The 14902-nt window shown below is 42.9% G+C and overlaps 1 protein-coding gene across 7 annotated transcripts in view; it reads left to right on the top strand.

Annotated features, from left to right (window-relative positions):
* The window catches only part of LOC125125791 (putative adhesion G protein-coupled receptor E4P), a 47146-nt gene extending 34163 nt beyond the window's left edge, over positions 1 to 12983 (top strand). For 4 of the 7 annotated variants that reach the window (XM_047777304.1, XM_047777306.1, XM_047777302.1 and 1 more), the window contains 5 exons: positions 302 to 368; positions 1527 to 1618; positions 3654 to 3834; positions 6278 to 6373; positions 12154 to 12983. In XM_047777304.1, the coding sequence (XP_047633260.1) occupies positions 302 to 368; positions 1527 to 1618; positions 3654 to 3834; positions 6278 to 6373; positions 12154 to 12267 (550 nt within the window). In that variant the 3' untranslated portion in view covers positions 12268 to 12983. Of the gene's footprint in view, positions 1 to 301; positions 369 to 1526; positions 1619 to 3653; positions 3835 to 6277; positions 6374 to 12150 lie in introns of all 7 variants that reach the window. The other 3 variants (XM_047777305.1, XM_047777309.1, XM_047777307.1) reach the window with 3 other exon arrangements.
* The last annotated feature ends 1919 nt before the right edge of the window (positions 12984 to 14902 follow it).

Here is a 14902-nt window from a genome sequence, read left to right as displayed (position 1 = left end):
GGCTCAGACTCAATCCTTGGTCTGGGATTGGCCATGTGTGTGGCCGAAAAAAAAACTGTCTACGGACACAGTAATTATTTAATCTTTGCAATACTTCTGTTAGCCCCACTGTATACCTGGGGAAACTGAGGCCCAAAGTTTCAGCTTGTATGAGATGAGGACACATGTCAAATTTCATCTAAAATCCAGGTCTGAACTAAAGAGCTAAGGGCACTGCTTAAATATTGCTCAAGAGCCTGAATCCAAGTCCTTTGCTCTCTCTTTGGGAATAAACAGCTAATGCTTATCTTTTTCGCAACAGCTGCTGGCTGAAGATTGATAAAGGGTTCATCTGGAGCTTCATGGGGCCAGTGGCACTCATTGTCTTGGTAGGTGACCAGTGATATTTGTTGGCCAAACATAGGATGTGTTTCTTCTCTGTTGAAGTGGAAATGAGATGAAGATAAAGAAATATAGCTGGAGTTCCCATCGTGGTGCAGTGGTTAACAAATCCGACTAGGAACCATGAAGTTGCAGGTTCCGTCCCTGCCCTTGCTCAGTGGGTTAACGATCCGGCGTTGCCGTGAGCTGCGGTGTAGGTTGCAGACGCGGCTCGGATCCCGCGTTGCTGTGGCTCTGGCGTAGGCCCCTGGCTACAGCTCTGATTAGACCCCTAGCCTGGGAACCTCCATATGCCGCGGGAGCGGCCCAAGAAATAGCAACAGCAACAACAACAACAAAAAAGACAAAAGCCAAAAAAAAAAAGAAAGAAATATAGCCAAATGTGATCAACTTCTCTTAATGGAAATACTGTCTTCACATGTTTTTCCTTGGCATCCTCCAGCTTCCTGTTTACTCTAATATAATATAGCTCTCTGCTGGGGATCCTTTTAAAAATCTAGCATTCATTCATAGTTAATAAACCTTCAGTAAATATTTACTCTGCATAGAGTGATGTTTTTCGGTTTGCCAGGAATTTCTTGATTATATCCATGGTCCTGGTATGGATAGGAATAGCATTCTTTCACAGTTGAATGATAAATTATAGTCACCCTAATCAACCATCAAGTGCCACAGGTTATATACTGTGTGTTATATAAAAGACCAGAAGAGAAACAGACTCACAGACATGGAGAACAGACTTGTGGTTGTCAAGGGGAAGGGAGGAGGGAGCGGGATGCATGGGGAGTTTAGGGTTGGTAGATGCAAACGATTTGTAGTTAGGACTGATAAACAATGAGGTCCTACTGTGTAGCACAGGGAACTACATCCAGTCTCTCGGGATAGACCATGATGAAAAATCATATAAGAAAGGGAATGTATATATATGTATGACTGCGTCACTTTGCTGTACAGCAGAAATTAATGCAATGTTGGAAATTACCTGCACTTCAATTAAAAAAAAAAAAAACCCAGAGCATATGTCCGTATCACCTTTAGGAAGTCAGTATCTTTTGGGAAAAGATTCTTAGTCTACCTCAGGTTGGGTTGCATGACATGGCTTCCAAAGAAAATCCCAAGTCAATATTCCAATGCTGTTTCCACAGATAAACTTGGTGTTCTACTTCCAAATTCTGTGGATTTTGAGAACCAAACTTTCCTCTCTCAATAAAGAAGTTTCCACCATTAAGAATACCAGGTAAGAAGGTACAAAAATCAGTGGCAGCCACAGATTTTTTTTTCTACTGGACCACTCTGCCTGGGAAAGAAAAACCCATAGAAAAATATGGTGTAAAATTTCCTAGTACCAGATAAAATGTCCATGAGGGACAACTTATAGCAGAAATAAAAATTACACTTTTCAGTTAATATAAGGTCTCATCTATTTGGTCAATAAATGTTCATGGAGTGCCTCCTTTGTGTAGTATACTTTTCATATGACGTTAATGCCAAGAGCATCAAGAAATGACACTTCAGGAGTTCCTGTCGTGGCCTAGTGGTTAACCAATCTGACTAGGAACCATGAGGTTGCGGGTTCAATCCCTGGCCTTGCTCAGTGGGTTAAGGATCTGGCATTGCCATGAGCTGTGGTGCAGGTTGCAGACGCGGCTCAGATCCCGAGTTGCTGTGGCTCTGGCATAGGCCGGCAGCTACAGCTCCAATTAGAACCCTAGCCTGGGAACTTCCATGTGCCACAGATGTGGCCCTAGAAAAGACAAAAAAAAAAAAGATACTTCCTGTATTACAATGGAATACTACTCATCCATAAAAAAGAACAAAATAATGCTATTTGCAGCAGCATGGGTGCACTTAGAAATTCTCATACTAAGTGAAGTAAGTCAGAAAGAGAAAGACAAATACCATATGATCTCACTTTTTTGTGGAACCTAAAATACGGCATAAATGAAGCTATCTGCAAAACAGAAACAGACTGACAGACATGGAGAACAGCCTTGTGGCTGCCGAGCAGGAGGGGAGGGGAAGTGGGATGACCTTGGAGTCTGGGGTTGGTCAGCGCAAACTATGACATCTAAACTATTTAGAATGGACAAACACTGAAGTTCTACTCTATAGCATAGGGAACTATATACCCAGTCTCTTGGGATAGAATATGATGGAAGATAGTATGAGAAAAAGAAGGTATATATATGTATGACTGGATCACTTTGCTGTACAGCAGAAATTGGCACAACATTGTAAATCAACTGTTCTCTAACAAACATAAATTTAAAAAGAAATGATACTTTATATATATTTATATATATACATATACACATATTTTTAAGCCAATGTAGTTCTGTATCTCATCTGCCTATTACGGTAGCTGATAAACTCTGATAGTATTAGCTATAACCACCAGGGTGGTTGCTCAAGCATTTTCATATGGTCCCTCTAGAAACAATGGCAAAAAGAGGGTTTGTCAGTGATTCAAAGATGCAAGTAATTGAATTGGAAATATTCTATCCTAACCAAATATGACCTCAAGAATATATGATAATAGTGATTCCTGGACTCTCCAACGAGAATATTCTGACTGCATGTATGAATTTCCTGCCTGGATTCCAAACATATAGGCACACCTTGCTTTGCTGTACTTCAAAGATACTGTTTTTTTTTTTTTTTAAAGACTATCCGTCCAATTTCAGACCTGCGCTTTGAGCTCATCTACTTATGAGATCAACCTAACATCCCTTAGCCTCGTTTCTTCAATCCTAGAAGGTCAGGGCATCATCCTTCTTGATGTTTCTCCCTCCCTCTACATGTGTATGGATCATAGCAAGCTCACACATGTGTATGCACACATGTGCACGCACACACACACACAATCACTTCTTCCAGTTGCCGGCAAAAATCCCACTCCATCTTACAAAACAAAAAAGTATTACTATTACTTTTTTAGGAAACCCTATACCATGTTATATTCTGGTCATGATGTCATCATGATCCAAGTCTTTCCACAGAAATTTCTAGACATCTCTTCCCAACACTAGGCCAATGAATCCAGGTAAAAAGGCTTTGCGGAGAAGTCGCTTCCGAGAGTGAGAGAAAGCATCATTCTCAGAGGTGGTGGTTCCCTACTCAGGTTCTTCATTTTGCATGACGGTGAGCAAACTGCTTCACCACATGAGGCTGTGGTGAGGTCGAACTAAGGTAATGCACGCAAAGCATCTAGCACGATGCACAGTGTGTTGGATAAATGCTAGCTCTTACCCCTCATTTCTTCCCCTTTTCAGAATCATGACCTTGAAATCCATCGCTCAGCTGTTTATCCTGGGATGTTCTTGGGGTCTTGGTTTTTTTATGGTGGAAGAAGTTGGGAAGACAGTGGGATCAATCATTGCCTACACGTTCACCATCATCAATATCCTGCAGGGGGTTTTACTTTTTGTGGTACACTGTCTCCTTAATCTCCAGGTAAGGCGCATTAATTTGTGTCTTGCCGGCCTAATCCCAAAGTCTTAGTGAGTTGTCGTTCATAGGCTCGCCCTTCTCTGACCTTTTATATTTGATTTTTGATGTTGCCTTGATTCCGGGAAGAGGGTTTAGGTGCTACTTGGGTATGCCAAGTGCGCTGAGCCTCATGTCTCTTCTTATAAGGACAATAATCCTATTGGCCTTCTTATGACTTCATTTAACTTTAATTACTTCCATAAAGTCATCTCTCCAGGAGTTCCCATTGGGGCGCAGTGGTTAACAAATCCGACTAGGAACCATGAGGTTGGGGGTTCGATCCCTGCCCTTGCTCAGTGGGTTAACGGTCCGGCGCTGCTGGGAGCTGTGGTGTAGGTGGCAGATGCGGCTCGGATCCCGCGTTGCTGTGGCTCTGGCATAGGCTGGTGGCTACAGCTCTGATTAGACCCCTAGACTGGGAACTCCATATGCCGCGGGAGCCGCCCTAGAAAAGGTAAAAAGACAAAAAAAAAAAAAGTTGTCTCTCCAAATACAGTCGTGTTGTGAGGGGGAACAGTTAAGGGGTTAAGGCTTTCATATATGGATTTTAGGGGAACATAATTCAATTCATAGCAGAACATGTATCAATCTGGATAAGGGAGATGATACTACAGTAACAAATAACCCCTCCCCATATAGTTTCAGTGGCTTACAAAAACAAATATATCTTGCTCACACTATGTACCTGTGGTTTGATGAATATGTGGTTTGATGTCTTGAGAACAATGGTGTTCTCATGGCAGAGGGAAAGGAGATTATGGTAAAGCATAGCTTAGCTCTTTTTTGTTGGCCAAAGCAAGTCCCATGACCATACTTGAATTCTGCAGAAAGAGGATGAATAACCCTCCTGTAGTCAGATGCATTGTAGGAAGGAATACTGGAATATTTGGCATAATATACGATAAACTCAGAAAAGCTTCAGCTCTAACCCCAGTATTTCCACTAACTGGGTTGCTGTGTGACTCTGGGCAGGTTGCTTACTCTCTCTGAGCCTGATTTATTTTTTCATTTGCAAGTGTGGCAATACTTAGCTCATATGATAGAGGATTAAATCAGGTAATAAATTAAGTTCTCAGTGAGGGCCACTATAATTTTAGTCTTTTTTTTTTCCTCTTTATGGCCACACCTATGGCATATGGAGGTTCCCAGGCTAGGGGTCTAATTGGAGCTACAGCTGCCGGCCTACACCACAGCCACAGCAACGCCAGATCCGAGCTGTGTCTTTGACCTACACCACAGCTCATGGCAACACCAGATCCTTAACCCACTGAGCGAGGCCAGATATCAAACCCACAACCTCATGGTTCCTAGTCAGATTCGTTTCCACTGCACCACGATAGGAACTCTGTAATTTTAGTCTTTATAGATTAAAGATTAAGAGCAGTTTTCCTGGCCTTTTCCCCTTTGCTCTCAAGTGGAACCTTCAGCAATTAAGATCCTGGTGGCAAAAAGACCGTCTTAACACTTCACTGATTTCTCTATCATCGTATAGTGCCTTCTTAATATTTGGTACTCCTCATACACAGAAAAAGTAAAATACAGCTTGAACATCTTAATGAATTAATATTGAATACAAACATTTAGATGTCTTTTAAACATGGGATTAAGAGGTTAAAAGAAGGCGATTCATGGAGGCACAGTGGGTGGTCTAGTGTCAGCGTTCTGAGTAAGAAGGACAAAATGTTTACTGCTGGTTATGGGACCTTAGACAAGTCAATGTAGCCCTAGGAGCCTCAACTTTTTCGTCTTTAATTAAAGGTAAGAGAAGGATGTTTTTCATCAGTGCTTCACGTTGGTTTATCAAGCACTAGGTAATATATTGAGTATGAGGTGCCTTAAACACGGCTAGTGTTCAGTAAAGGATGCCCTTCTTCACTGCAGTCACTACAACCACCATGATCACCTTCAATATGATCATCACCATTATGACCATCATTGCCTTCCTCATTACCACTGCCATCCTCTCCATCATCATAGTTACTTTCATCACTGTTACCACCACACCCACACCATCATTAGCATCATCGCCCCCATCGTTATCACCTTCATCATCATTATCAACATTATCAATCATCGCAGTCATCCTCCTCCTCAAAATCAACATTATCTCCATCTCCATCATCCCCACTATCATCATCATCACATCACCATCACCACCACCGTCATCATTATTATCCTATATAGAATCTTTATGGTGCCTATCATTAGTAAGCACCTCTTCGACAACCAATTAAATTAGTTAGATGTAAATAAAAGGAATCAACATGAACATGGACAAGATTATACCAAGAACCAATGGAAAGATGGTCAAGAAGGAGGCTTGGCATCTATAATTTTAATGTCCTATTTTAAGGTCCTTTCTCCCAAACCAAGCTCTGGATGTAACACAAGCCTCTATATTCTTTAGGTGCAAATGGAATTCAAGAAATGGTTTCGTGGGTTGCGGAAAGGGGTTGAAACTGAAAGCACTGAGGTATCACGCTCTACGAACCACACCAAAACGGTAAGATGGGTTGCTCTTCTGCAACACCATGTCTTTGTCTGAGCCCAAATCTCATGCTACCAGGAGCTTCCTTGTTCTTCAAAGAGAAAGAAAAGAGAAATTTCAAATGCAAGTTTTCTGCATTATGCTACTCAAGTTCTTGTTTTTGAAACCAAACCAGAAGAGCTCTTCTTCCTTTCTTTTTCTTTTCCTCTCTCCTCCTTCACTTCCTCTCTCTCTTCCTTCCTGCCCTCCTGTCTTTCTTTCCTTGTTTCTCTTCCTTCCCTCCTTCCTTCCCTCCCTCCTTCCTTTCTTTCTTCTTTCTTTCTTTCTTTCTTCTTTCTTTCTTTCTTTCTTTCTTTCTTTCTTTCTTTCTTTCTTTCTTTCTTTCATCTTCCTTTCTTCCTTTCTCCTTCCTTCCTTCCTTCCTTCCTCTCTCTCTCTCCCTTCCTCCCTCCTTTCCTTCCTCCCTTCCTTCTCTTTCTCTCTTTCTTTCCTCCTTCAGTCCATCCAAAAATACTCAAGGGTATTTAACAAAAATATTACATTTACTCGATAACATTCTTCTAACAAATATTGAGTTTCTGCTTTGTTCCAGGTACTGTTTTAGATATTAGGGGAAAATCCTTGTCTTTACAGAGCTGATATTCTAGTAGAGGGAAGGAAGACCATAAACCTTCAAAAAGTGGTTGCAAAATGATATGTGCTCTAGAAAAAATACAGTGTAATGGACTCACAGATGTAGAAAACAAACCAGTGGCCACTAGTGGGGAGCGGGGAGAGGAAATATAGGGATGGGGTGTGGAAGGTACAAACTTGTGAGCTAGGTATAACGATTACGGTACAACACAGGGAATGTAGCCAATACTTTGTAATAACTGCAAATGGAAAGTAACCTTTAAAATTATATTAAACATTAAGGAGTTCCTGTTGTGGGTCAGTGGGTTAAGAACCTGACACAGTGTCTGTGAGGATGTGGGTTTGATCCCTGGCCTTGCTCAATGGGTTAAGGATCCAGTGTTACCATAAGCTGTGGCATAGGTCGCAGATGCAGCTTGGATCCCGCACTGCTATGGCTGTGGTGTAGGCTGGCTTCTGCAGCTCCAATTCAACCCCAGCCTGGAAGCTTCTACATGCGCCAGGTGCGGCTGTAAAAAGAAAATGAAAAAAGAAAAACAATTTTAAAAAGAAGAAAAAACCAGAGAGAGCAATGAAAGGAAATCAGGAATGCACGAGTTGGAGGCATTCAGCTATTTTTTTTTTAATTTTCCTTTATTAGTGTACCATTCAATCTTTTTTTAAAAAGGCAAAAAAAAATTTTTTTTAAGGCAGCTGCCAAGATAGTCTTATACCATTCTTTCAAAAAGAGGAAACTGTTTCTTTCACCTTTACACGCACCCCACACCCCCCTCAATATCAAAACACATCATTTAATTATCTTGGTCATGGACATTTCCAGGATGAGATTTTATTTTATTTATTATTAACTTTTACGGCTGCTCCCCAGGCATATGGAGGTTCCCAGGCCAGGGGTCAAATTGGAGCTGTAGCAGCTGGGCTACGCCACAGCTACAGCAACTCAGGATATGGGCCAGGTCTGGACCTACACCACAGCTCACGGCAAAGCTGGATCCTTAACCTGCTGAGCAAAGCCAGGATTGACCCAGAGCCCTCAGGATACTAGTCAGGTTTGCTTCTGCTGAGCCAGAATGGGATGCTGAGCCAAGATGAGATTTTATATTTCGCTCTAATAGCTTCTTGTTACCAGAAAACCCAGCCTTTCCCTTTATTGAAGAAACTTGGGGAGTTCCCCTCATGGCGCACTGGAAACGAATCCAACTAGGAACCATGAGGTTGCGGGTTTGATCCCTGGCCTCGCTCAGTGGGTAAGGATCCGGCGTTGCCGTGAGCTGTGGTGTAGGTTGCAGATGTGGCTTGGATCTGGCATGGCTGTGGCTGTGATGTAGGCTGGCAGCTGTAGCTTGGATTAGACCCCTAGCCTGGGAACCTCCATACATGGCAGGTGCAGCCCTAAAAAGCAAAAAAAAAAAAAAAAAAAAAAAAAAGGAAATTTGATCTTGCTGATGGGTGGTGTATCCCTTCCAATATTCTTTATCCTCACCTTGGCTTCTGGAGGCATTTCCTCTTGCTCACTATCTTCATCTTCATTAAAAGCTGCTGCTACTGAAGGGCTTTTGGAGCAAGAGTCGGAACAGTTTCTTTAGGCTTCCTTCAGCCAGTTTGATGGATATGGCAGAGGCTTTCTTTGTCATGTGACTACCTATGGCAAAACCAAAGTTAGAGATCTTTGCAGGTTTTCTTGGGCGGTCTGCAGCTTCTTCTTCAGCTGACTGCTTCTCTGTTCTGCAACTGGAGCTTCCCTCTTCATTACTCCATTACTCCACTTGCTGCAGCTTCTCAGGCTTCTCCCCCCGCCACCTTCCCGTCCAGAGGCATTCAGCTTTAACTTGAGTAAAGACTAGATGGGGGTTCCCTGGTGGGGCAGCAGGTTAAGGATCCAGCCCTGTCACTGCCATGGCTCAGGTCTCTGCTGTGGTGCGGGTTCCATCCCTGGCCTGGGAACTTCTACATGTCTCTGGGAGTGATCAAAATGAAAAAAAAAAAAACTTGATGGATGTGTCTGATAAAAATGACCCCTGGTTTATGAAATTGCCCATTCTGGGAGGATCATGAATGGACTCTGAGCACTCCCAGGTTCCTGAGTGTTCCCGGTCTTGTAGCCAGGCTTGCCCCACACAATAGCCTGGGTTTTGCACCCGCACATGGAGCTGTTTGAAGGAAGCTCCTAAACCAGTGTTGTTCCATCACCTCTTCCCCTCTCCTGGGGTCTTATTCCTTCAAATGTGAGCTAGCTGTTGCCTGGGAGTGGGGGGGCTGCCTTAGGTTGAGTTCCTCAAAAGCAGAGTCTATGGCAGAGATTAGAATCCTTGTGACTTATGGAGAAAGCGAAGAAAAAGAGTGAGAGAGGCAGGATGGATGAGGTGGTCCCATGAAGCCTGGCTTCAACCTGCACTCGCCAGGGACTCTGGAGCATGAATCGAACTATGGAGGTAGAGGCCTTGCGTCATTCAGTCATTGGTCCCTTGGGGACTAAGGTATAACCTCCCTCAACAGGCAGCACCTTTCAGGGGAGTTTCTGTCGTGGCTCAGTGGTTAATGAACCCGACTGGCATCCATGAGGACTCAGGTTCTATCCCTGGCCTCGCTCAGTGGGTTAACGATCCAGCGTTGCTGTGAGCTGTGGTGTAGGTCACAGACAGGGCTCAGATCCCACATTGCTGTGGCTCTGGCATAGGCCAGCAGCTACAGCTCCAACTGGACCCCTAGCCTGGGAAACTCCATATGCCACGGGTGTGGCCCTAAAAAAATAAATGAGTAAATAAAACCCGGCAGCTCTTTTCAATGAGGGTGATCTTGGAGAGACAGCAGTGGCTGATGGCTTGAAGCAAGATCTTCATTCTTTGCTCAGGAATTGAACCTGCGCAGCCTGGGTAAAGACCAAAAACCCTAGGCACTAGACCAGCTAGAGGCTAGAAGCAGAATTTTTCTGATTCTTGCACCCTCTTGAAAGCAAGAAGGTTTCAAGGAAGCAAAGACTGTACAAGCAGGTGCAAAGTTAACTGCCAGAGATACAGTACACCATAGAGATGGAGTCTATTTATCTAATGCAGGAGCAAAGCAGTGACACACACCCAAAGGGGGAGCGTTAGTGTGACATCCCCCTGAATGAGGAGTGCGCCAGAGAGGTGATGTAAATCGCTTACATAGGACATTTCTTCCGGGGCTTTGTTTTCCTTGGGCCAACTCCCTTGTTTCCTGTTTCCTTTTCCTTTTTCTTTTTCTTTCTTTTTTTTTTTTTTTGGTATTTTTGCCATTTCTTGGGCCGCTCCCGCAGCATATGGAGGTTCCCAGGCTAGGGGTCAAATCGGAGCTGTAGCCGCTGGCCTATGCCAGGGCCACAGCAACTTAGGATCCGAGCCATGTCTGCAACCTACACCACAACTCACAGCAACACCGGATTGTTAGCCCACTGAGCAAGGGCAGGGATCAAACCCGCAACTTCATGGTTCCTAGTCGGATTCGTTAACCACTGCGCCATGACGGGAACTCCTTGTTTTATTTTTCACACCTAACCGGACCTAGGGCCCTCCCTGATCTGTGTGCACATCTTTTGGCCAAGAGAATGCCAGAGCAAAGGGGTATGGGATGGTATCGAGACTTATTATGGCCTGGCACCCCTCCCTTTTTGACCCAGAGGGGTCTCTCTGCACATGTGTAGTTGATATAACCAACACGCACAGCAGCTGGCATGTGGGTGCCCTGTCCTGATCAAGGGGGCCACCCAATAGCGCCAAAAATGTTCACAGCAAGGACTGGGGGAATAGCCCCTAGAAGACCACATGGACCTTCATGAGGATAATTGCTGTGGGGAAACACCAAACTGCCCTGGAGGCAATGCTGTTTCTTGCCCTATATCTTTTTTATTAAAGTATAGTTGACTTACAATGTTGAGTTAATTTCTGGTGTACAGAAAAGTGTTTCACATATATGAAGATATATATGTCTTTTCAGGTTCTTTTCCTCTCTAGATTGACAAGATATTGAATACAGTTCCCTGTGCTAGACAGTAGGTCTCTGTTAGTTATCTATTTTACATGTAGTAGTGTGTTTCTTTTAATCCCAAACTCTTAATTCCATCCCCCTTCCCCACCTTCTCCCTTTGGTAACCATAAGCTTGTTTTCTACATCTGTGAGTCTGTTTCTATTTTATAAATAAATTCGCTTGTGTCACATTTTAGGTTCCACATATAAGTGATCTCATATGATACTTGTCTTTCTCTGGTTGACTTCTCTGCAGATGAGCATCTCTAGGTCCATCCATGTCATTATTTGGGTCTTTTTATGGCCAAGTAATATTCCGTTGTGTATATATACCACCTCTTCTGTGTCCATTCCTCATCTTCTAAGGAAAGCAAGCACGAAAAGCACATTTTGGAGGTGGGAGGGTCTGAGTGCTTCGCTCAGCTACGGCAATGTCCAGTCCTTAACCCTGTGCACTGGGCCAGGGACCAAACCTGCACCTCTATAGTGACCTGAGCCACTGCAATTAGATCCTTAACCCACAGTGCCACAGTGAGAACTCTCAACACTTTATATTCTAAAAGACACATAATCAACCTGACTATCTTCATTAATCCTCTGAAGGGTTTATGTGATCCATCACTGTTGTGTTTAAATGGAGCCCAAGTGCCTGGGTTCAAATTCCAACTCCACTGCCTCCAGGCTGCGTGGCCTTGCACAAGCTGTGTAATATCACTGAGCCTGTTTCTTCATCTGTAAAATGGGAAAAATAGTAGTATGAAATAGTAGTAGTAGTAGATGAAATAGTAATAATAGTAATAACTATTTATTATTAATTAATAAGTAACAATAGTAATAGTAAATGAAATGTAATCTATTTCATCCTGAGAATTAAATGCAGTCATGTCTGTTAGGTGCTTAGAACCCTGCATGGCACACAGTAAATACACTGAATGTTTGTGAAAAAAGAAAGTGAAATAAACTCTCAAAACCCATCATACATCTATGGTGGAGGGGGAAAAGTTTTATGTTTAGGGGGAAAAGTCCATCAAGTCAGATGTCAGGACCTCTTCACTGAGCTTTGGACCTGAGAGGAAGTCTGACTTGTCACCTCCAGGCATGCTGGAAATTTTCATGAATTTCTGAGGTGTTACTTTCTCTTCAGTTTTTTCTCCTTGTTATCTCTCTTCTCCAAGTAGGAGAAACTGGAGACGTCATCAGAAATCTTTTGCAGAAGAAACCCTGCATCATCTGTCCAGCCACCGCCTGGGGCTCAGCTTGTTACTGTGTCTTGGGTGAGAGCAGAAAGCTGAGCTGCGCATGGACGGCGTCCCCTTGTGGTCACACACGGATCGGACACATGCCACCTGCTACCTTTCCCGTGAAAAATGAATTCTGTCTCCACAGAAAGAAAGGGGAACATGGGGGGAATTCTTAGATCCAGAGTCCAGTATTGTATGGGATGTGCAATTAAGTTCTCAAGAATCCTTCATAATGATGAGGGAAATAAGTGGATTTTCTTCTTCCAGCCTTTACCACCTTGCCCAAGACGAATTGGCGGACCTCTGGATTCAGCGTACTGATTCTCCTTTGGTCTTTCTGTTGCATTTTATACTCCCAGACATCTTGCATTACTTGACATCTGCATAATTCAATAAGTCTCATGTGAATTAATGTGAAAAAGGGGGGTGGCATTATTGTGATGTGAAAATACATCACCAACCCCGCTTAAAGATGAATTGTCACTGGGAGGGATTTTGTAATCAGGTCACTAGCAACTTCCCATTTTCATGGCCTGATGACTTTTTGAACCTCCTCTCTTCCCTGGTTAAAGATAATTTTGTTTTCTTAGTGTCATCTCCAACATGTCCTGTTATAAAGCCTCCCAAACAAAAACAGCATGGCCTGTCACAGAAGTGATTGATCTTATTCGTTCTGTTCTACTGTTTGTAATTTCTTTTCCAAGCACATCTTAGGTGTGTTTTTCAGCGCTAGAATGAATAAATGCATGAATAACTTTGTTACCAGACAGTGTTTTAAATACCGTTTTTTTGGCTGCACCTGTGGCATGCAGAAATTCCCAGGCCAGGGACTGAACTCGAGCCACAGCAGTGACAACACCAGATCCTTAACCCACTGAGCCACCAGGGAACTCCTAAAAACCATTTTAAATTACAATGACAGTAAATTTTAAAATAGCAGCCAAGAGTTACTTTAATTCATTTGAAAAGATTGTGTGTGCATTATTTAAAGTTATGGACAAAAGATTTTGTCGCTTTTCTGCTTAACCAGCTCAGCTGTCTCCTCCAGATGGTAGCAGTATAACCAGAGTTTATGATTCACTCCATTTGCTGGCTTTGAAATTTTTTGATTCTTTTTGAAAAGTTAACAGGGAGAGTCCCATGGTTTCAAAATATGTGCCGACAGTGTGACTTTTTTTTTTCTTTTTTTTTTTGTCTTTTTAGGCCCACACTGGTGGCATATGGAGGTTCCCAGGCTAGGGGTCAAAATGGAGCTACTGCTGCTGACCTACATCACAGCCATAGTAAAGCTGGATCCTTAACCCACTGAGTGAGGCCAGGGATCGAACCTTCATTCTCATGGATACAAGTCGGATTCGTATCTGCTAAGCTATGGCGGGAACTTCCTAGAGTGACTTTTTAATATTGTGCAATTTCAAATTTGCACAGATGAAACTTGCATAAAATGAAACACTTTTTCAGGAGGACGATTTGGCACTAAATCTCCAAATTTAATATGTCCATAATCCTTTCATTTCAAAATTCCTTTGCTGGGATTTTTTTTTTTTTTTTTTTTTTTTTGGGTCTCACTTGTGGCATATGGAATTTCCCAGGCCAGGGATCAAATCCAAGCTACAGCTGCGACCTACGCTACAGACACGGCAAAGCTGGATCCTTAACCCACTGCAACGGTCTGGGGATGGAACTTGTGCCTCCACAGAGGCAATGCTGGATCCTTAAGCTGCTATGCCACAGCAGGAACTCCCTTTTGCTAGGAATTTATCCGAGGGATATTGTGATAAGTGTGGCTTGGAAATACAAGGTCATGGGATATAGAAATGCAGGTGGATGGGGTATGTTCCCTCACTCTGATTTGCTGTGATGTATCAGATGGAGGAAAAAGGCATACTTTGTATATGAACTGTTACCTTAAACCTGTAAACACAGTTACAAACCACTACGCTGCCACACACTAGGATAAACCAAAGCTGATCCCCACCTGCCATCCCGCACTGGAAAACAATAGCATTCGACTCCCTGTGTCTCTCTGGTGTGTACTGGACTATTTCGTGAATGCCCCCAGGTCACCAAGGCTCTGCTCACTGCTGAGGGCAAAGAGCATCCATGAGCAAAGGACTGCTTGGAAGCACCAGTTGGGAGCAAACAGTGGCTAAAAGCCAAAAAAACTGATCATCCTTTGAATGAGGCAGCACAGGGTTTGGTTGACTCTCGTCGTGCTTAATTGCTCATTTTGCTGATTGTTTGTTAAATAGTTGAGTGAGAATAAGCATGTCTATGGCAAGCCAACATCAGCGGCTCACAATTTTTTGGGTCGCCTTTTTATTTTGACATTTTGGGCTCTTTGCTGTAACTCAAGCCAAAAACCTAAATGAAAGACTCTTATGTATAATACTTGGCATTTGGTCTAAATAGGACAGACTTATTCCAAAACATTGGGTAATGACAATCCATTACAATCCATCAGGACTGTTTAAATAATAATGTTTATTTTTTTAGATTACAATTTTTTCTTTTTTTCATTTTTTAAAATTATAGTCGAGTCACAGTTTTGTGCCAATTTCTGCTGTAGAGCAAAGTGACCCAGTCATATATATAGATACATTCTTTTTTCACCTATCATCTCCCATCATGTTCTAACCCAAGAGATTGGACACAGGTCCCTTTGCTGTACAGCAGGACCTCATTG

This window comes from Phacochoerus africanus, chromosome 4 (assembly GCF_016906955.1).
Source record: "Phacochoerus africanus isolate WHEZ1 chromosome 4, ROS_Pafr_v1, whole genome shotgun sequence".
NCBI classification, from domain to species: Eukaryota; Metazoa; Chordata; class Mammalia; order Artiodactyla; family Suidae; genus Phacochoerus; species Phacochoerus africanus.
The sequence above is the reverse complement of the archived record's forward strand: the minus strand, read 5'-3'. Positions and strand labels throughout refer to the sequence as shown.